At 39.4% G+C, this 23093-nt stretch overlaps 1 protein-coding gene across 12 annotated transcripts in view; it reads left to right on the forward strand.

Annotated features, from left to right (window-relative positions):
* Positions 1–11588, forward strand: part of B3GALT1 (beta-1,3-galactosyltransferase 1) — a 524367-nt gene extending 512779 nt beyond the window's left edge. For 9 of the 12 annotated variants that reach the window (XM_088793707.1, XM_088793710.1, XM_088793711.1 and 6 more), the window contains 2 exons: positions 4128–4192; positions 6743–11588. In XM_088793707.1, the coding sequence (XP_088649833.1) occupies positions 6968–7948 (981 nt within the window). In that variant the 5' untranslated portion in view covers positions 4128–4192; positions 6743–6967 and the 3' untranslated portion in view covers positions 7949–11588. The remainder of the gene's footprint in view (positions 1–4127; positions 4193–6742) is intronic. The other 3 variants (XM_088793713.1, XM_088793714.1, XM_088793715.1) reach the window with 1 other exon arrangement.
* The last annotated feature ends 11505 nt before the right edge of the window (positions 11589–23093 follow it).

Consider the following 23093-nt stretch of genomic DNA (forward strand, 5'->3'; position numbering starts at 1 on the left):
AGCATTTATTTAAAATAATGAGACATCCTAATTTTTACTTTTCCCTGAGAGGATTGTAGCGATGTTTAAAAATTCTCTGAATTCTAGAAGTAGGGCAACACATTGATTTGAAGAAAGCTATAATATTCCTTCTAATTTGAAATGGACTTGTTCTACGGTGAAATAGAGTGTGGCTTTCAGAACAGGACGTGCCCTATATCCACACAAAGACATCCACCTCTCGACCACCCCTCTTACAAGCTGGCCCCATTCTCCTGAACAGTTTATAAAGACCCTTTCAATGAATTTCAAGGTGTATTGAACTGAAAGGAGAAAGGTTCACATAATTTCTTCCAGATTTAGGAGGGAAATCATTTCAACTGCCAAGTCATAATGAATATCACCTTTTGCTTTGCGCCACTTCCTCTTTGCAAATGATCTGCTGGGCGAGTTCCATTATGGGGTCTCTTTGAAAGGATTCATAATTAAATTTTTAAAGAAACAAATGAGCTCTGTGTCTTTCTGAGGCAGAGGAGTCAGAACACTTTCTTCTGTGAGCATTCAGGGATTCTGACTTCGATGGGCAGGATGCCTCCCACAGCCAAGGAGGCTTACTTCAAAGAAAGGCTAGGAGAGAAAGCCAGCCCTCTGTGATCTGGAGAGATAATAAGTTAGCAAGCTGTGTAACATGATGGTTTATGAAATTCTCCCTTCAAGGACCATTATCTAGTGCTAATAGTGCTTTATTTCTTCCTTTCCTCTGCATATTTAGAGCATAATTATAAGAGCAAGAGGAAAGGAGGGAGTTGGGCATCAAGATAATCATTTGCCAAATTAATGCAGCCCAGTAGAATTTCTGGCCTTTGGGGCTCATTTATCAATTAGTTCTAGTGCTGTCTGAGTTCCTATATTTCCCCATAGAATGAGTGGTGTTTTTTTTTTCCTTTTACTTCACTCATACACCAGTTCTGACGAAAGTCATTTAAGATCAAAACATTTTTCAGAAAGAATCTCATTTACCCTACTTAATGTCCTGATGTACTGCAGAGCCAGCTTCTCATCCATTTCAAGAGCGTTTCATAACCACTAATAGCCTCTCTCGCTCTCTTTTTTCACTTTTTCTGAATTTCTGTTTTTCTTTCTTCTTTTTTAACTGGTTAAAATTGTTTGTTTGTTTTTTCAACTGTCTTATCTTTCTGCACCAGGATTTTAAAGTTACTATGTGGATTTTAATGTTAAAACCACTTTTGTAATGCAATGTGGTCTGTGACTATTCAAAATTGGCTCTGAATAATAGAAATGCTGGTAGGGTTTCACCCAGGCTGTCAGGAGTGGGGGTGGGGGTGGGGTTGGGGGTGGGGAGACAGGAGCATTGTTTTTATTCCCCAGACACTAGTTCTCATCTCAGGCACGGTTGGCCCCAACCTTTTGGAAAATGTGTCACAATCCTGGCTTATCTCTCTCAACGCATTAGTGTTTTTAAGAAGAAAAAGAAAGTGGCAGGAGTGAAGGACTGCTTAAAACTATGCCATATTCTTCACATGGTCTTAAAATAAATAATCTGATCTAACTTTTTCTAAATCTAAAAATAAACCAAACTTTATGTCCCTTTTCACACTCATGTTTCATTCTTCTTTGAATACTAATTACAAATGTTTCACCCTTTAAAAGCTGGTTTACCACAACCCAAGAATTTACCTGCTCAAATCTAGAAGATAAAATGTGAAGTCTTCTGGAGCAAAGTATGTCATTTTGTTGCTACCAAGAAAAGTAGGTGTTATGAGTAGAATTGTGCCCTCCAAAAAAAAGATATATTGAAGTCCTAACTGCCAGTAATTCAATATATGACCTTATTTTGAAATAAGGCCCTTATAGAGGTAACTAAATTAAAATGAGGTCATTAGGGTAGACCCTAATCTAACATGATGGGTGTCCTAATTAATAGGAGAAATATAGACATAGAGACACATGGGAACAACACCAAGTAAAGATGAATCCAGAGACCTGGGTAATGACTCTATAAGCCAGAAGTGCCAAAGATTTCCAGAAAACCACCAGACGCTCGGGGAGAACCATGGAACAAATTCTCCCTCACAGCCCTCAGGAGAAACCAAGCCTACCAACACCATTGTTGACTTCTAGCCTTCAGAATTGTTGGACCACACATCAGTGTTGTTTAAACTATCCAGTTTGTGGTACTTTGTTACGGCAGTCCTAGAAAACGAATGCCAGTCACATAACCTACATTTCGAGACACTAAGACCATTTACAGGAATGGGTGGAATGGCCACAGGTGGGAAACAGGAAGCCAAGAAGATGCAAAAGACCAGGGAGGGGCAGAGGTCAAAACCAAAAAAATGTTCCTAATACAGCATTAATTCCAAAGAGCCAAGCAACGAAACAAAACTTTGGTTAAAGACTCAAAGACTGAACCAGAGTTTGCAAGGCATTCTGTTCTCATCTCAAATGTTGCTTCCTCAGAGAGAGACCACTTTATCTAAAGTAGCCGCTGCCATTACCTCTGTTCAGTGTCTGTCCCATTACCCCACTTTATTTACAGCACAGCATATTTATGGCTACCAGAAATTATTTTTGCATTCGTTTATCATGTGTTTTATTTTTTGCCTCCCTCTCCTAGAAAATAAGCTCCCCATCTGTCGTACAGCTTGTACATCTCTAACAGGTGTTCAGTATGTCTTTGATGAACAAATAAAGTAGATTTGACAATCCAGTGGAAGTCAGAACCTGGAGATTATATTCCTTGAGACATCAGAGAGTGAACACGCCTTTTGGTGGGGCCCTGCAGCCTCGCCCAAGGGTGTAGGGAAGATGGAATATTTGCTAAGTCAACTAAGGGGCAACCGAGGCATCAGAAATCATTGTTGACTTGTACCTGCCTCAACCCTGATGGGGAAAGACATGAACTTGGCACTCCAACTTATGCACAGGCCACTCGAGAGATCCTATCTACCTGCTCCAAGGGCTTACCTCTGGCCATACAACAGAGGAACTTTGGCAAATGTAGGGACTTTTTTAAAAATAAATTACTCAAAATAAACTATCCACTATGCGATTTCTAGGCGAAACATGTGTTTCTTAAATTGAAAATTCTGTCCCATTAACTTCCTGAAAGGTGAAGTTACTGGAGAGTTCTGTGAATGAGGTAATCTGCGATACAGTAAGGACCCTGGGGGGGAAATCTTTCAAGCGTTCTAGTGAATGTTTCTATTTGGAGGGATTTGTATTTAATGGATGACAAGTTAATGTGTCATCAGTGTCTGTGGTTGTGGAAGGGCTGCTAAAAGGAATGACAAATGATTTATGTACAACTTATTTTACGGACACATTAACATGTCAATAAACAAGATTTGAAAAAAATAACAAAACCTTGTAAAACTGAAAGGATCCTCCAGAGGATTGCCCTTTTTGACACATAGCTCCTTCCCCAGAATTTTTCAGTTGACATTTTCTTTGCTTTTCAGTGGACTTTGAGCTTTGAATTTCCCAGAAAGAAAAAAGAATTCTCTAGCAGGAAAATCTGTACAGTATAGTCACTAACCTTAGGCAAACAAACACCCAAACTGATACCAATCCTACCGTTTCCCCAAAAATAAGACCTAGCCAGACAATCAGCTCTAATGCGTCTTTTGGAGCAAAAATTAATATAAGACCCGGTATTATACTATATTATACCCGATATTATATTATATTATATTATATTATATTTATTATATTATACTATATTATATTATATTATATCATATAAGACCTGGTCTTACATTACAGTAAAATAAGACTGGGTCTTATATTAATTTTTGCTCCAAAAGAAGAATTAGAGATGATGGTCTGGCTAGATCTTATTTTTGGGGAAACACACTGTCTCTGAGTTTACATTCTGTGATCAATACAATGGAGAAAATACCTCTCATAACCCTGTAGGGAGCGAAGCACTATAAAATACGACATGGAAAACAGAGTATATCATAGTGCCTGGTATACATATGCATTTTAAAATGAGGCCTAAAATAATAATGGTATGCAGTATCATGGGTTAGAGAAGAATTCTTATTCTTCAATGAAAAGTATGTATAGATGCATATACTTATTCACAATCTCACCTATTTCTCTTCTGTTTCTCCCTCTTTTAGCTCTTTCTAAATTTCCTGGTACCTGTGTTTATGGAGTCCCTCCCCCCAGAAAATCATACAGAAAGGTATTGGATAAAACAAATTGTCACTTATTCTTCTGGGTCATAGAACAATGAGAGAAAGAAATCCTTAATATGGAAGAATGAATTACTATTGAAATCAGTGTTCAGGATTTTGGGAAGGTAAAAAACCCATTATACCCTTTAGATTGCAAAGATGGGTAACGAGCTACTCAGCTCAGAACAGTTTCTGAGTGCCACTCATCCTGGGGCCCTGCCTATCGGGATAGCCCCAAACCTCACCACTCCCGCCCTTCTCCCCATCACCCTGTCCTCTTCCTTTACTCCACTGTTTACAGTCCTGGCACACACCATACTCTCTCATTGTATGCCTTTGCATATACTGTTCCCTTTGCCTAGAATGTCCAACTCTCATCCAGATAATTCCTAATTGTCCTTGAAGATTCAGCTTAGATAGTAACTTTTCTGAAATTCTCATGGCATCCTCTCCAGAGGCAACTCATCATTTGACTCCAGGATGAAATGGAGGAATGGGATTCACACTGCAGTCTATGAGCATGGTGCCCTCTGCAGCTGTGCTGTGCAGTCTGCAGCACTGGACACCAGCCTGTCCACCAGCCCACCTCTCCTGTGTACTCTGATAGCCTCGGGATGGAAACTTTTATCCCATTGTTTTAATCATTTACTTGAAGTTTTTCCTCATAGACTGAGTTCCTTGAGGAGGAGGAGGAGTTCTATTTCTGTGTTTCCAATGTTTTTCACATACCATTAATCCTCCACTAATAGCCTGGTTAATGGCTTCAATCGAGAACTTGACAAGAGCCTCTTCCAGGTGAGGTTCTTGGGTCTTTAAACAGCTCAGTAATAGGTGGCTCACAGTTTAGTGGGAAAGTCTGAAAGGCGACAAGGGCCATATGATGATAAAGATAGGCTAAGAAGAATCAGCTAAGTAGGCTAGGATACTGGTGGAGAACGTTTCTACTACCATCCTGAGACTCACATTCCTTTGGAATTCAAATGGAGGTGATGTCTATGTATCACAAGGTGAAAAATCCTTTTCTAAACTATTACTGGTTTCTCTCACTTCCTTTTGCTTCCTGTGTAAAGTTTCAAAGCTTGGTGCATATCACATCCTTATTTTTATCAACTGTGGTGCACCTTGGAGCAGATGTTTACTCCAGGCGGACAAGGATACTGGAGCCTATATTTGGAGAGCACTTATTGTGGGTTGGATGATGGCCTGACTATGCCTAGAGTCATGCTGCTTGAAGACATTCTAATATCCATTTAGTGAGAACCGTAACCACACTGAGTTATTGCTGGTCTCACGTGGATCATATCTTCACAGTCAGTTATTGGCTTATACAAGCGGATGTGTATTATCTCTGCTGTTGCCATGTCTTCTTATTTCGGTATGACTATTGTGCTTCGAAGCGTGATTTTCAATCTATAATCCCAGTTAAAGTCTTTCCACACAGTCTGTACATGTAAGTGTATAGTTTTCTTTGAAGCAGACCTTGTTGAGATTGATATCCATTATCTGCTCTCTCTGGCTTCCAGGACTGCCACATTTTGTTGTAGCTAGGAAGGAAGAGACCATTTTTTTTACATGAATAGACTTTGTAACCTAGCACATATTTTTAACTGGCATGATAGCAGCTGAAGTTCTGGAAAGGATTTGAGTTCCAAAGGACAACTTTTTTATTTGAACACCAATGAAAGCGCCCTGTCCCATCTTCATTGACTTTGTGGCCCCCAAGCTCAATTGCCTCGTATACTCTTGTGATGTTTATAGGCAAGTGTAGCTAAGTAAGAATAATTAAAAGAGCGAGTGTAATTTCATCAAGGGAACATAAGGGTGAACTGTTAAAAACCAAAAAGAGTGATACCATTTAGATTAACTCTAAAATGAATACTGCCAGCAGTCCACAATGGCATTTGTGTAATGGTCTTCATGCATGAGGAGTAAGGATATTCTCCATATGAAGCCTCAGAAAACTGAGAAGTATGAATTAACATTTGTGAAAGGCAAAGTAAAAAAAAAAAGGTGAGGGAAAGTTGGGAATTTTTCCTAAGCCTGAACCGAAGGAGACAATTTTAGCAGTGATTTTCCATTGGTGATTGACATTTTCAAATACAGGGCTAGAGAAAGCAAAGAGATGTTGAGAACTGATTGTGTCATTGGAGTCGAGGAAACAAAAACCCAGATTTGGGGAAATGGAAAAGAGACATGAGGCCCTGTGTGAAACTTCCTGCTTGAAAAAAAGACTTTAGTGTCAGAAAGTATTTGACTGCAAAGAAGTCCTCTTGTGAAGAGGGGGAAACTTGTTTTAGTTACTAATGTTCAGTTTACTTCATATTTATCCAGAGTTTATAATCTATATGCTTGTTAATTGGGTATTAATATACATAAACCATTTCTATCAAGGGAAGAAAAGAGAGGATGGTTGTGTCAAGAAGTTTTCAGAACTGATGGAAATGAATGATTATGTTTATTTTCGTCATTGTGGGTAATTCTTCTCCCCTTATTATATTTATTTGAGCATGCGAAATGGCTACATATATCTGAACAACTTTACTTTATTGATTTTGCAGAGTTAAGAAGAAGATTTTTGAGGCATGGAACCTTCCATCAGGTTTGGGAGAAAGTAGCATGAATGCAGAGATACAAGACTGCCACTGAGACACATGGACAATCCCACACACACACTTCTTTATCGAACTTTGTGATTAGTACTATGCTGCCTTTGCAAGATGAAAAGAAACTAATGCCAAGAAGGCATATTCTTCAGTATTTGAAATAGACGTGCTCTCAAGACCATGGCTTCAAAAGTCTCCTGTTTATATGTGTTGACAGTTGTGTGCTGGGCCAGCGCTCTCTGGTACTTGAGCGTAACTCGTCCTACTTCTTCCTACACTGGCTCCAAGCCATTCAGCCACATAACAGTTGCCAGGAAAAACTTCACGTTTGGCAATATAAGAACTCGACCTATCAACCCACATTCTTTTGAATTTCTTATAAATGAGCCCAACAAATGTGAGAAAAACATTCCTTTCCTTGTTATCCTCATCAGCACCACCCACAAGGAATTTGATGCCCGCCAGGCAATCCGAGAGACATGGGGGGATGAGAACAACTTTAAAGGGATCAAGATAGCCACTCTCTTCCTCCTGGGCAAGAACGCGGATCCTGTTCTGAATCAGATGGTGGAGCAAGAGAGCCAAATCTTCCACGACATTATCGTGGAGGACTTTATTGATTCCTACCATAACCTTACCCTCAAAACATTAATGGGGATGAGATGGGTGGCCACTTTTTGTTCAAAAGCCAAGTATGTCATGAAAACAGACAGTGACATTTTTGTCAACATGGACAATCTTATTTATAAGCTACTAAAACCCTCCACCAAGCCAAGAAGAAGGTATTTTACTGGCTATGTCATCAATGGAGGGCCAATCCGGGACGTCCGCAGTAAGTGGTACATGCCCAGGGATTTGTATCCTGACAGTAACTACCCACCATTCTGTTCGGGGACTGGTTATATCTTTTCAGCTGATGTGGCCGAACTCATTTACAAGACTTCACTCCACACAAGGCTGCTTCACCTTGAGGATGTATATGTGGGACTCTGTCTCCGAAAGCTGGGCATACATCCTTTTCAGAACAGTGGCTTCAATCACTGGAAAATGGCCTACAGTTTGTGTAGGTATCGCCGAGTTATCACTGTGCATCAGATCTCTCCAGAAGAAATGCACAGAATCTGGAATGACATGTCAAGCAAGAAACATCTCAGATGTTAGGATTTTTACCAATGTAAATACGTTTCTTTTCTTTTTTAAGAAATGGGGCCTAGGGTGTTGGTATTTTACAGGTGTCACCAGGAGAAATAAACTGGTGAAGGGGTTTTGTAAAAAGCTTTTTCTTCCTGCTCCTAGTTCCTTTCTTGTATTACAAATTTACAAATGTTAGGCTCTGGTCATAGAAACAATGCATAAATTAGAAGGGCCAGATTTTATTCTCAGGTCCTAAGGCATTGCATTTATCTCAAAAAGCAACTTCTTAACAACTGCTAGGATTTATATACTGTGCATCTGAGATAAAAATCTGGTTCTGAGAAACTGAAACTCATGGTAATGTCTTCATATCATCTCTGCAAAAATAAATTCATAACTCCTTCAAAAAACAATTCAGAAATAATGCACAGGCAGAAAGACATACTGGATGTGATTATTAATATTGTGTGTGCTATTACATTGAATTTTTACATATATTGTTACATACTGTGTATAGCATTTGTGGTTCCAACAAGAAATGAACTTCATACTGGCAGGGAAGTTGCAGTCAAATAAATGGAAACTTAAACTTGAGAATGAAATATTCTGTACGTTTGGAAGACAATTCTGCTTGCTCATCCAACAAACATTACCTGGTGCCTCCAAGAAGACTTTGCCAAATGTCACCTGCTACCCTCCATACCATGTCGCCAAGTACATTTTACAGTTTCTGGTTCAGGCAGGCACATGTGTAGAAATAAGTTGGTAGGAGGCCAAAAGAACAATAAATCACACAAAGAAAATACAAATTTATGTATGCATTATAAGTAACATAAGCTTAGCGATAGTATAGGATGCCCTCTCACACATTTGCAAAGCAGGTGAGAAAATCTTTGAACAGATGCCAATGTTATTGAATGATTTAGCCCCACAGTTGATAGATATAATACTCTCTAACGTCCGAAACATCCAAGTACCTCTAGCAGCAATGCTGGTAGGAGGTGTTCTGGAGGCTCTGTAATTAAGGTTCATGGGAAAGAAGAGAGGGAAACTTGGGTTCGGGTTCTACTGATGCCATCATACCCATTGTGTCATGTGAGCAGGCATCTTAAGCTTGCTGTTCTTCAATATGCTCATTTATAAAATGGCTTGGAAAAAACACCTACTTCACAGATACTATGAGAGCAAATCACATTTGCTAAGTATTAGTTTATACGGTGCTATGAAATGCAATGTATCATGCATTATGCTTATTGGTAAAATAATTGCATAGGTACAATGATGGTCACCAGTAGTAGTAATATGATCTTAATGTAAAATCTGCCAAGATAAAAATCGAATATGAACTATTAGTGTACCTGATTCTTCTAAGATGTTACCTTCTCCTTGGAAACGTTAGGTGTTTGGGGAAGCTTCAATTTCTCTGTCATTTCTTCTAGTTTCAATGAATAAGTTATTTTAGTGCATTATCTTGATTTCCCAGGGTGCTGAAAGTGAAGGTACCCTTAGGAAGGAGCTTCTGGCTGTGGGTGTATTAGAGTAACTGAAGCACATGCTTTGCAAAATGTATCACATCAACTTAGATCTCAGAAAGCACTTGATCTGAATTCTCAGTAAGAACTTTGAGGAATCATAGAAGTAGTCTACTTCTATTAGGAGAACAGGCTCTCAGCAAACCTACACATTGTACATCTTCTACCATTCATTAGAAAACTTCTGTTTGTTTTCATTCAAAGGCTCACAACTGAAGTGTATCCCTTTTTTTTGTGTTTTTTTTTCACCTGACCTCTGGAAGCCTCCCTAGAAGTTGATAGCAAACAGTGAGACAAAAATGAATAAATGGAAGTCATGGCCTATTTCTTGAAAACACTGAATCTCTTATCCCCAGTCCAAAAGAACCCAATGTGAGACAGGCCTCCCAGACCCTTAATATATCTTCATCTTACAGTCAGCAGGACTGCTGAGTTTGATGAGAAAACAACATTTAAAAGCCTTGGGAGAAATGGGTCAGCATAAGGTGAGCCACCCTCCAACCTTCGACCACTGTGAGTTCCCTTCACTGGAAAAGTCTCATGACTTTGTACTTGGTTCACCTTTCAATCATGTAGCCGTCAGGCCTCTAGCTCATGCTCCCATCTTGCTCAGTCAAGCCATCTTTGGTGTCAAGGAATTGCACATTATAAACATCATACATGTACATCTATGAATTGTGTGTGTGTGTGTGTGTGTGTGTGAGTGTGTGAGTGTGTGTGTGTATGTGTACATTAGGAATAGAGCCCTAATCTTTAAAAGGAGCAAAAATCAGAGAATCATATGTCTTAAAGAACTATTTCCTAACTTTTTTATGCTAGATAGTGCCCATGTGACAAACATGTAAATAGTCATCAAAGACCATTTGTATATATTTTAAAGGCATTTTTTTCTCTTCTCCCCAACTGTACATATAGCTAGAATGTGCTTGCTGTATACATTTTCTTCTGCATGGAGCTTGGTGAGGCAAGGTCATTTGTCCAGTGTTTCAATAGCCTAAAGCATGTTTGCCCTTCATTTTCTGAATGTTCAAAAATGTTTAAGTCAAGTAATCAAAAAAGCTCTAATTTTCTACTTTTGTTAATTTTATGACACTGGCCAATTATGGTTTCAGTTATTTGTTATGCCATTTTTTTAAAAAAAATTATTATCAGTTCTCTGGCATAAAATAATGTTTCAGACAGTATTGTGCTAGGAGTCATTCAGACAATTTTTACAAAAAACCTTCTGACTGTCCCTCCACCTGTTTTGTTCATTTTGCATTGGATAGCAAAAGGTATCAATAATTAGTGTCTGTACTCTTAAATTTTCTTTTTTAAATTTATTTTTGGAAAAAATAAGTTTTATCTTTGGTGGCTAGTTTGTGTGGCTTTGTGTCTTCTTATTTTGGCACAAATGCCAGTTTTAATATATAATATTGTATTTTTAAATAACCAGAATCAAAAAATGAAGATCATTTTTGATTTGGATTAAAATCAGAAGAACAAAACCCCATTTGCTTGATATGCTATGGGGAAAACAAACTCTTTACAGAGAAGCTAAAGAAGGAATTTTTCAGTCAAATCTCTTCTATCAAAAGACAAAGGAATATTTACATAAAGCGTCTGGGATTCATTTTCTACATTTCCTAATATATGGGTTTAGTGGAGGAATTGATTATGTCATTTCTTCTGTAAAGGTGAAGATAGTTTTTATGAGCAAAACAAAGTACCTTGTGAATGAAAGAAGTAATTTACTAGAAATGCTTGTTGATGATAATTGACACTGAGGTATATTGTTATATATGAATGATTGTATTTATGTATTTATTTGTCAAAATTGTACATACTATTTCGCCAAACGTAACTGTCTGTAAAAGTGCACTCTCCAGGTTTGTAGTACTATTTAGGGTTACATGGGTTGCCAATCAAGCTGCTAATCAGAATACTATTTTTTGTATCAATGTTATAAAACTGAAAATGACAAATAGGCGCTGAAGATGTCCTTACATTCAGTTTCTTCACCTTCCTCTTGAAATGTAAACTGTTGATTGAAAGCACGATGCTAATGTATAAGCCCATCTGTCATGATGAACATTATGGTTCCATAATGCTGATTTTTTTAAACCATTGGGACAAATAAACAGAAGGAGAACATATTTTCCATTTTGCTTCTTTTCTGAAAGAATCTTTTTGGTGAGATGTGATCATTACAATTAGCCAATGCCTTGCCATTCATTATCAAGCTCTCCACAGCCTCAATATAGGTAATAGTTCAAATCATTCAAAGCTGGTCTGTGAGAGCCCAGTGCAACTTAACAGTCAACTAAAAGATGATTTGGTCTAGTAGACCATGGACTACACCAGGATTTACTGTTATCTGGTATCTCCTTTGACCCTTGGTGGCCTCAGGAAAGTCTCTGTGTTAAGTTCTATGGGTCGAACATGTCAATGAATTCTGTCCAAAAATCATTATATTGATAATGTGCTTGGTGAATTAGGACAAGTTAAATCTAAAGCAAAACTGTCATTGTTATGTTTCCCCCATATGTCCTTTGGAGTATTGCATACTATTTTAGAAGTTTGACTGGACTGGGAAAATGCTATTCATTGTTATGTTTCCCCCACATATCCTTTGGAGTATTGCATACTATTTTAGAAGTTTGATTGGACTGGGAAAATGCTATTCAGGCATTCTTTATGGAAGACAGGTATAAGTAGATGCTGATGGCTGACGCCTGACTTTGTAAGCAAGCAACTAATAGCTATTTAAGGGACAAGAGTTCTTTTTATTATCAATCCTGACCTAGCTAAATAGTTCTTCATTTTTAAAATAAAATATTTAACTTTGGATTTCCTAACCCTGTACCTTGGAGTTCAAAAAGGTACAGTCTATCAAGTGAGCTGAAATATGTAAGCAAACGATGAAAACATAAGATATATAGATTTGTATTCAATGTGATTTTTTTAAAAGACCAGCATCAAGTGCAGTGTTTTAAAACTATGATCTCAGACCAGGAGCATCATCATTAATGCTAATTTGTTAGAAATGCAAATCCATGGGCCTCCCCGGAAATGGGGGGACAGGACTCAGCAATCTGCTTTAACAAGCCCTATAAGAAATTATGATGCACATTCAAGTTGAGAACACTGATCAAGAGCAGGGGTTTGCAAACTATACTCTGTGAACCACATCTAGCCTGCTGTCCAGGAACTAAAAATGGTTTCACGATGAATATTTGCGATGACTTGATGATAGAGGACACTAATATTGAACACCAACTAAGCAAAATCGTAACCCAACAGTAAGACTTTTGCCCTCTCATTAGTAGATGTACATTGTAAAAACAAATTGTGTTCAGTTACTTGATTATAGTTTTAATTTCATCAATGCAGAAACTGGAAATTTGTTATTTAATTATTTTCATATATCTCAATTTTGCCTCTAGGCCTGCACAGCTTAAAGTATTTCTTACCTGGTCCTTTATAGGAGAAGTTTGCAAACCTCTAACTTAGAGAAACAGGGGAACATTTGCAAAATGTGCTATGTACAAAATTCCTCCAATTGTAAATGAGAAGTCACATCAGTAAAGCACACTGGAATTGTCTCCATGCATCCAGGGAAATGACAATGTAGTCATGATAATGAATTGCATTAAAACCCAACAGCTGTGTATATTTTTTAAATATTTCCTTTCCTCTCAGTGATTTTTTAAAATTATAGAAGCTTGATTCTAATTGTAACAATTACCCAAAGCTTAATTAATATATTGCTTAAAGATGTGTGGGTTTTAGACCTAAGAGGGTGGGTTTCATATAGCTTGATTATCATAATTACAAGCATTCTATTTTCCCATTTATTTAATTGATTGTCATAGCTTTCCAGATGAATTCACGCTGCTGGAAGAAAATTGAATACATTTCTGTGAGGAAAAAAAAGAAAAAACAGAAATGGGGCTATTTAGAAGAGCAATGTCCCAGAATATAATCCATGTGAGAATGAAAAATTACCCTCGATAATATCTCCTTACCACTTTTGCTGGCTAAAATAGGCATTTTTGTGAAATGAAAGAGAAATGAATGAAAAAGTATTATTGATTTAACTACATCTATAATAACACTGGCTTCACTGTCTCCAGCCAGAGGTGACTAGCACTCAAGAAAAATTTTCCATTTAGTTTCCTTATAGAATCTATTAGTTTGGTACATTATGTCGACTATTTGTTATGCCTCTTGCAGTGACCTCAGTCCTCACCTGGAGGGAGCATGGCATGAGAGGTGATTTATTCCAGAGCGTTTACTCAGCAGTGGCTGCCCTGATATGGCAGGCTGGGCAGAGTTACGTGTGGGGGGTTCATGATGAAGACTATTTTTCAGCAGAGACAAGAATGACCTCACCAAGAGTGAGGTGAGGGGAAAAAAAAAATCAGAGACTTTCTCCCATTACAAAGCCTTAAATTTTCAGTGCCCATGCCTCTGTTTTGTCATTGTTGTTTAACATTTACAATAGCCCCATGAGGCAGATGCTGCTATTCACTCAATTGACAGATTAGGAAACGGAGAGAATTCTTACAGGGTGAATTCAGTCCCCCTGCTCTAAAGGCTATATTCTTAGCCAAAAGAGCATACTGCCTCTGAAAAGTAAGAACATGTACCCCCTACCATCACCCCAACACCACTCTCATTCCTACGGAACTCAATGTAACTATTTTGTTTTCAGATTGGGACTCCCCCCACATTCATTATTGAGTTATAATTCATATAATTTAAAATTCACTCCTTTAAAGTGTACAATTCTATAAGTTTTGACAAATTCATGCATTCAGGTAACCACCACCCTAATCAAGATACAGAACAGTTCTATCACACCTCCTCCCAGATTCTCTTATGCCCTTTTGTAATCAGCCCTCCACCTTCAGCTTCTGGTATATACTGATCTCTTTTCAAACCTCGATTTTCCGTGAGATTTGCATTTTATTCAGTAGTCATTCTATATAATGTTACAATGTTTAATTTTTTGAAAAAAGTTCATATATAATGTTTAATGTTTAGAAAAATGTGGCCTAATTATTGTCATAGGATAACCCCTTATGACAACTCAGTACAAATAAAAGGAAACCTCTGAAAAGGAAGAAAATAAAAAAGGACCAAAAAAAATTCTTAAGAAAACAGTTAAACGACATAAAGTACAAGTAAAAGATTCAAGGCCTTTATAATAAACCACCATTGATTCAATAATATCCAAATCTAATGACTGCTAATAAGGTGGTGGTAACCGCACTCAGTGAGAGTCTAGCTCAGCTCCCTGGGAACTTTGATAAAGCTTCTGTCCTTCAGAGCTCACACACACATTTCTGTAGAGTAGAAAGAACGATCTATAAGCTCAATTATACTTTTTTTTCCTCTCTTGGAAGCAAAGGATCCTCTAGAGAAGCATCCATCACCGCCAGCTCATTAAAAAGTAAGCCCTCTCTGCACTCAGGGATTTGTCTCCACACCTGTCTCACACCACTCAGACGAGCTCTACTTCTGTATCTGCCTGAGCATCCTTTCTATTGGTGTCTTCAACATATGCTAGTTCACATTTCCTTGTGGAGAAAATAACTTCACGACTACAAGCTTCTCTGCAAACTTTATTGACAGAAGAATCCGACTTAACTTGGAAAGCATGCCATTTGTAATAATATGCTCCACAGCCCTAGAGACAATCCAAGCTTTAGGCAGCATGGCTGTGGGAACAAAACAGGACGCTGGAGCAGGAAGGACAGTGCCAGGAACATGCACACATTTATACCCACACAGGTATAAGTGGGGCCTAATCATGGCCACAGAATGACCATTCAGATTAGTAATCTGACCTCCACAGCAATGTAGCTCGATTGTAATGTATCTTGGAATTACCTGAGAATCTTGTGAAAATGCAGCTTGTTAGTTCAGGGTACAACCGAACGTTCTGATTTTCCTATAAGCTCTCAGATAATACTGATGTTTTTTGAACGTGGACTGCCCTTAGTAGTAAGACTCTAGTATTCCAGGCTAGATTCTAGACAGAGATACTAGAATTTGTTAAGCATATATTATGGACCATACCAGGGGCTTTTGTGTATATCACCTCTTTAAATCTTCACAAAAACTTGCCAGAAGCTGTTTGAAGTTAATCTGAGGTGTGAATCTCTAGTACAGTCTTGGGTTAGAAACTCCTTCTTTTTATTTCTTGTATACAGATTTCTCTAAGATTTTATGGGAGAAAATTGAGATCCTCAAGGAAGCAACAGACCCAAGAAACCAAAACAACAGCAAGCAAAATACCACACACACTCTTATTTTGCTGACACAGTGCCCAGTTACCCAGTACTACAGAATTCTAGCTTAAAACCAAGTTGGAACTCATAACTTAGATCCAGGTCTTCATCTTGGCTTCATCTTACCACCAACCACAAAACTCTTCCCAAGCCTAAGTGTCGTAGCACTATGTAGCACATAGGGGAGAAAGAGAGGGGCAGCATGTGTGGCCAGGCTTCAGGGCCCCTGGTACTAGAGCATGGAAACAATAGGAACAGGACAGCAGCAGAGAGAGAGAAACACACAAATATGTCATCTGTTGACAAATAGTGAACCTGCACAGGTATAAATGGGACCTAATTATGGTCATAGGATGACCATTCAGATTAGTAATCTGACCTCTTGAAGAGGAGCAATGATTGGGGTGGCAGAAAGGATGCTTTACGGCATGAAATCAGAAACTAGGTTGTGCCTCCCAAGTAAGGATTCTAATATTGGTACAATTTTGAGCTTAAAGAATCCAGGAGTCAGAGTAATTAAGTGACTTCTCCAGAGTAAAAAGAAAAAGAAAATGATAAGTGGAAAGATAGTATTCAAACCCCAGTTCTTTTTACCTGAGTCCCCTTTCTTCCTTCCTTCCTTCCTTCCTTCCTTCCTTCCTTCCTTCCTTCCTTCCTTCCTTCCTTCCTTCCTTCCTTCCTTTCTTTTCATTATGTCATACTGCTCTCAATTCCTTTCACAACATTGGAAAGAAAGTACAGGCCTACCTCAGAGATATTGCAGGTTTATTTGTTTGTTGGTTTGTTTTTAGTTGACAACCTGATCCTAAGAATTTTATGGAAATGCAAAGAACCCAGAATGGCCAAGATAATTTTAGAAAAGAAGAGGGGTGGGAAGGAAGGGAGGGAGGGAAGGAAGGAAGGAAGGAAGGAAGGAAGGAAGGAAGGAAGGAAGGAAGAAGGAAAACCTGGAAAACTTACATTACCCACTTTCAAAACTTAATACAAAGTGAATCATAATAGTGTGGTTCACAGTTACAATCACTGATGTTCAACAAAGGTGCCAAGGTAATTCAATATTCAATAGGGAAGGAATAGTCTTTTTAACAAATGATCTGATCTGCCACAGCTGGATATGCTCATGCAAAAAAACAAAAAAATTTAGACAGTTGCCTTACACCATACACAAAAATTAACTCAAAATATATCAAAGACCTAAATATAAAAGTTAAAATCTGATCTGAAAATATAGATCTAATAATTATCAAGTTGGGATGAAATTTTGGTTGTGTTGATAATATATTGTTACCAGGGAATACAGGAATAAACACTGTCCCAATAATAGTATCCTAGTGAAGATAAAAGCACAAGGAGCAGTAGCTGAAGAAACAACAGCACCACTTTATGATTAACTGGATTTGGATCCAAATATGAATGATTAAAACTGGTGAAATGACTTGTAGAGCCTGGAATTGAACCCCCTTCTTTAATTGGCACATTCCCATTTTAAGGGACAGATGTCATCCAAATAGGCCTAAGTAAGAAAAGAGAAAATGTATCAGGTTGTAAATTAAAAGCTCAAGGGTAGAGCTTGCTTCAGGGATACTTTGTCCTGCAGCTCAATCTCCCAGTATCTTTCTAGCCATATCTTAACATATCCTTGTGCTTTGGCTCCGTTCTCAGGCAGGCTTTCACCTTGTGATTGCAGATGGTTGCCAGAAGTTCCAACATCACATCTAGCCATCTTAAGTCTAGTGGAAAAGAGCGTTTTCCTTACATTCCCGGAAAAAGTCTCATTGGTTTCTGGTCCCTGAAACAAGCACTGAGACCAGGGCAATGCAATGCTCTGATTGCTGGGGCTTAACCCACATGCTCCATAGGACGTGAATATGAATTGAGGGTGTGGAAGAGGATAGCCTCCCAGAGATAAACTGAGTAACTGTTTCCAGGAGAAGAGTAAAATGATGCTAGGAGATAAAAACAATCGAGGTCCACTACAACCTTATTCTTCTAAGCTAATAAATCTCATGCAAACCTCATTTGCTTCATACAAAATACAGCTAGAAAATATCCAGCAGATCTAGAGGGAGCAAGAAAGAGTCAAGAGTAAAAAGTACATTTGAAAATCAAATACTAAACAAACAAATAAATATATAAATAAATACAGGGAAAAAAGAGAAAAAAAATTATAAAGGACGTTTGTTCCCAAGTCCTGTTGCTTAACCAGACAAGACCCCAACTACAGCAGCTGCCACTGTTCTGCTGCTACATGGGAGAAAGAGAAAAAAGAAAGGGAAAGAGAAGGTGATAGAGAAAGAAAAAAGTAGAGGGCTGAATTTTTACTCCATGCAAAGCGGGCCCTGGCCTCAATCATACCGACCATGGTGAAGAGGACGAAGGCAGCCCAGGAAAAACCAACAGCAGCAGATGGTGGCCAGGTCTACTTAGAAGCAGGCCCCCAAGCAGCCAACCCAGGCTGCTGCATGGAGAGCAGAGACAGAGAAAGATGGCAGAGCTTTCTCTCATGCATGATTAAAAATTGGTCTTTACTATTCAAGATGGGAGAAAGGAAGAAACAAATGAAAAAGGCACACCCATGAACTGATCTTTCAACATATAGTTGTGAGATAACAGAAAATACACATATTGGTCTCTGCCGTGGTTCCTTGCACAGAAGCTCCTCAATCCCTTGTAATTTCTTAAGAAGAGCTCTAGGAGCATCTTTTGTTCTAATGAGGAGACTGTGGGTGGGCTCCTGGATGGATCTGGGAGGGGAGCTGGTCACTAGAAAGATCAAGCCACGATTAAAAGCTTGAAATGTTCAGCCCAGCTCCCACTTCTCTAGGGAGGGGAAGAGGAGATGGAGACGGAGTTAATGATCAATTATACCTATCACATGATGAAGCCTCCATAAAATCCCAATAGCAGGGGGTTTGGAGAACTTCCAGGGTGGGGAGTGAACACAACCACACAGAGAGGGTAGTGCACCCCAACTGCATGGCGACAGAGCTTCTGCACTTAGGACCTTCCCAGACCTGATCTTATGTATTTCTTCATCTGGCTGTTTATCTGTATCTTTATCATGTCCTTTAGTAAACTGGTAAACGTGTTTCCTGAGTTCTGTGAGACTGTGGGGACAGAGCCCGGAGTGCAGTTTCCAGGCTCTTGGCCTCATGTGGAAAGGTGCTGGCTCAGGTAGTAAATGGCCATCAACTGTCATTGGATGGGCATCAGCTGTGGTTAGTTGGCCTTCCGCTGTAACCAGTGAGCCATTGGCCACTAATATAACTGTTGTGGCTACGATAGCAGAAAATGGGGGCTAGCAAGAAGATGGTGGCTGGCAAGCGTGGATTGCAGTTAGTACGACAGAGTACACTTAGCAAGGGGTTGGTTGGTTGGCAGAGAAGTGGATGGTAGGTTGCGGATCGTGTGGCTCCTGCTTCCTGTGTCTCCAACCCAGCCGCCGGTAAGACTATAGTGGTGTGACTCCCCTAACTATGGCTCCATCGGTGTTCCTTTTTGGCCTCACCATGTCCTGCGTTCTTATGTGGGGAGCAGGACTAGAGACCCCACATGACACCCTACATGACAGAGACACTCTAACAAATTAATCAAATCCAAAGGGGAGGAGAGTCATGGGAACCTCAGATTTATAGCCAAGTGGTCGGAGCACAGGTGACAACCTGGACTTGCAATTGGCATCTGAAGTGGAGCACAGTCTCGTAGAACTGAGCCCTTAATTTGTGGCATCTGATGCTGTATCCAGGTAAACAGTGTCAGAATTGAGTTGAGTTGTGGGACACCCAGCTGGTATTGGAGAATTGCTTGGTGGTGGGGGAAAGCCATCCCAGAACCCAAACATCAGTGATTCTGCCTACTTTTGCAAGGGGGCCATTCATCAGATGAGTATTCCTCTGCCTTGGAAGGGAATAAGGAGAAGGGGGAGACCAAATTTCTCCAGGTATCTACAAATTTGGAGATGGCTTTTGAAGCCATGGATGTAAATGTGGTATTTAGGAGTGTGTAAAGCAAGGAAGGGAGGAGAGGAATGGAAAAAATGGAGGAATGAAAAATGGAGGAAGATAGAGATGGGCCTCAGTTAGATCCTGGAAGAGCCTGAATCTTTAAGGAAAGGGTAGGCTTTCTTGTCCTTCACAGGTTTTGTTGGCTTTAGTTTGCTGAGTCTCTGAAGGTTAGTAGCAGGCTGGACACAGGCTTGGCGCCCTAGTTCCTTGGGGAACTGCCTGGAACTCAAGCTTGCATGGAGGATGTTTGGCAAATAGGTGAATCACCTTACGTGTTTAGGACTGAAGGCACAGTAGCCCCTACAGCTAATGTGGAACACTATAGTTTTATTTTCTGGGTTTGAGAGGAAGTATCTTCTTTTTTAAAATCTGGTTTGACCATTACAAATGTCAATAACATAAAACTTTGAGAAATTTACCAATTAGATTCTCTCCAGAATCCTTCACACAGATTTCTCAGGTTAGCAGGTATTGTGAGGTGCTAGGGGAAGAGCAGCTGTAGAAAGAGAAAGGTGCTCACTCATCAAGGGGAAAGAAGTATTGGAGTCTTAAGGATTTGATGCTCTCAGGGAGTGGGAACCTAAGATGCAAGGCATCAGAGCAGACTCCGTTTTCCTGAGCAGATACAGTGCCTGATCAGAGAGAACAGGTTGGGAATGAAAATTGATTGCTTTCCCAATCCATAGTCAATTACATGTAGACAGATCATATTGGCCTTTGGGGATCTTTTGTTTAAAATCCTGGGGCAAATTTTTTGAGGCTAGAAAGGCATGGTGAGAAGAAAGTTGGTGAGAAAATCATTCCTTAAAACCTCAAGCCACTCATACCTTTTGGCAGGTATTACATACATTACCTCACTTAGTTCCCATTAAAATCTAACAAAGAGCAGGCTATTGTTATCATTTGTATTTACAGAAAGCCACGGCACAAACTATGTAGCTTGTCCAAGGTCACAAAGCTAGTTGGAGCTGGAGCTAGCATGAGAAACCTGAAACCGCTGTACTCTCCAAGCCTGAGGTTGGCTTAGGGGCTTTCTATTAAACCTCATTTCAGAGAGGCTGTGGACTGAGTGGACACCTGTCCACATCCTGCAAGCAGTTTTTGGCTGCACAGAGTTTGAGTATCTTGGAGCAGCTTGCCTTACAGTGATAGACTGTTGGAGATGGACTTTTGTAGGGTGGGGTGAGGTGAGGTGAGAAGGGGTGATAGGAGGAAGGAAGGAAGGAAGAGAAAGATCCCAGCACTGAAGAATAGGATGCATTTCACACAGGGCACCAGGACATAAGACTTACGTCTTCTTTTCAAGATGTTTTCTTCTCAGTGAGCACACTTAAAGCGGAGAAAGTGAATTCTGCCCATTGAAAAAGGGCCGACTGTAATGAAAAACAACTTTAAAGACCCCTCCGCCCACTAAGTCTTTGAGCTACATCACTGACAATGGTTTACAAGTTTATTTTCAATTTGCGGCTATGCTGAGCAGACATTTTGGGAAGTGCAGCCGTAATTCAGGCAGCGTGTGGCAGCGTCATCTGCTGAGCGTCCATCTGTACAGGAGTGTATTGTCACAGACGATCAGGTGTGGATTCATCCAGACACATCATCTGCAACATGACCAGCCAGCAGAATTTTCAAAATTATTTTCCTCACCATTTTTGCTAAATGTACACTTCTAAGAAAGCAGATTTCTTAGCAAAGACATTTTTTCCCTCTGAAGAAAAAACTTAGCTTGAACAGAGCAAAGAAAGCACAGGCTTTGGGTCTCTGTTTGAATCCCAGCCTTGGCCTTTGCTAATTGGCAACCTTGAATAAGTTACGTAAACCCTCTGAACTTGACTTGTTTATTTATAATATGGGGGGAAACTTCATTTATAAAACGAGGCTGTGGTGGAAATTAAAAGAGATAATAGCCATTATCTTTTTATGTTACATAGAAACAAAAGATGTTGGGGGGTTCACTATTGTGTTTCCAGCATTTAGCATAGCGATGGCACATAATATGCACAAAAAATAGGTGCTGAGTGAATGAATGTGTGAATAACAATATCCATTGAAACTGACATTTCGGGGCATATCCAAGTTAATTTCCTCTTGATTATTTCTCCCAAAGGGAAACAAAAAAACTGAGCTCTCCCTCTCAGCTGCTGCTTCTTTCTAAGGTGGTTACTTCCCATGAATACTTGTCCTAGGAACTTCTTCATATCCTTTCTTGTTTTCTGTTTGTTTGTTTCTTACAGCCTGTGTTCTGCTTCATTTGTTTATTACCTTGTTTTGTAATATATCATTTTTACCGAGCTTTCTAAAAAGGACAAATAGAAGCAACATTTTTAAACTACTTGCATGTCTAACACGTCTTTATCCTAACTGCTATTAATTAATTAGATTGGCATAGAATTCTAGGCTCAGAATTTCCCCTCAGAATTTAAAGGCAGCACTCCAGTGTTTTCTATAGTCAAGTATTGCTTATTAAAGAAAATTTGGAAAATGTGGGTAAGTGTACGAAAGAAGATCAACAGCATCAGTAATCCTATCACCTAAACACAACTTTGTTAACATTGTGATTATATCTTTCCACTTTCCAGGACACATATAACACACACACATGGCCATGTTGTATATATAGTTTCGCATCATGACTTTGTTTAATTTTATATCATGGTGTCTTCATATCATATGTAACTAATTTCCTTCAAGGCTCTTTTCGACACTAAGGATCTATGATTCTATGACTTGTTAAGGAGAAATGGTGGCCTATGGATGATTTCAGTCAAGGTAGCAGAGAGTTGGTTTCATTGATACAATCAGGAAATAGGACAGTGGCAAAGGAAGATAAGGTTAACTACCTGCCAAGGGCTTTTCATTTAGGGACACAAGATTCTCAGTGAGTATAAGGGATTCAAAGACATTACAGATGAGGCTCAGTAAATCATGAGTGTAACCTCCAGTGAGGAAAAGCATGTTAGAATGGAGAACAGGGCACTGCAAGGCCTCCTGGAAAGAACATGGTGTGCAGCCTTTATGATGCTACATATAAGCAAAGTGCTCAAGGTTCTGAATGGGAGACATGCAACCACTGCCAGTCTACAGCCTACAATTAAAGACGTCAAGCAATAACAGAACCCAGTTGCCCAACTGGACACAGAAAGTCTTTGGTGCTGCAAGAGCACATAGCCTGAGTGGGCTTTAGAAAGGAAAGAAGAGGAAGTAAGGAAAATAGAGCAAGTCTCCAGGGAACCGTGATATGCAGAGGTGACGGCCCCTGCTCAGGACAAGAAGTACTTAGGTAGCAAAGATACCTTTTCCATGCTGACTTCTGGGTTATGGTAGTGGTACCAATTCATGATGAGGTACAGAGTTCTGG

Source organism: Rhinolophus sinicus, chromosome 17 (genome assembly GCF_057876585.1).
Source record: "Rhinolophus sinicus isolate RSI-liver-muscle chromosome 17, RSI-T2T, whole genome shotgun sequence".
NCBI lineage: Eukaryota > Metazoa > Chordata > Mammalia > Chiroptera > Rhinolophidae > Rhinolophus > Rhinolophus sinicus.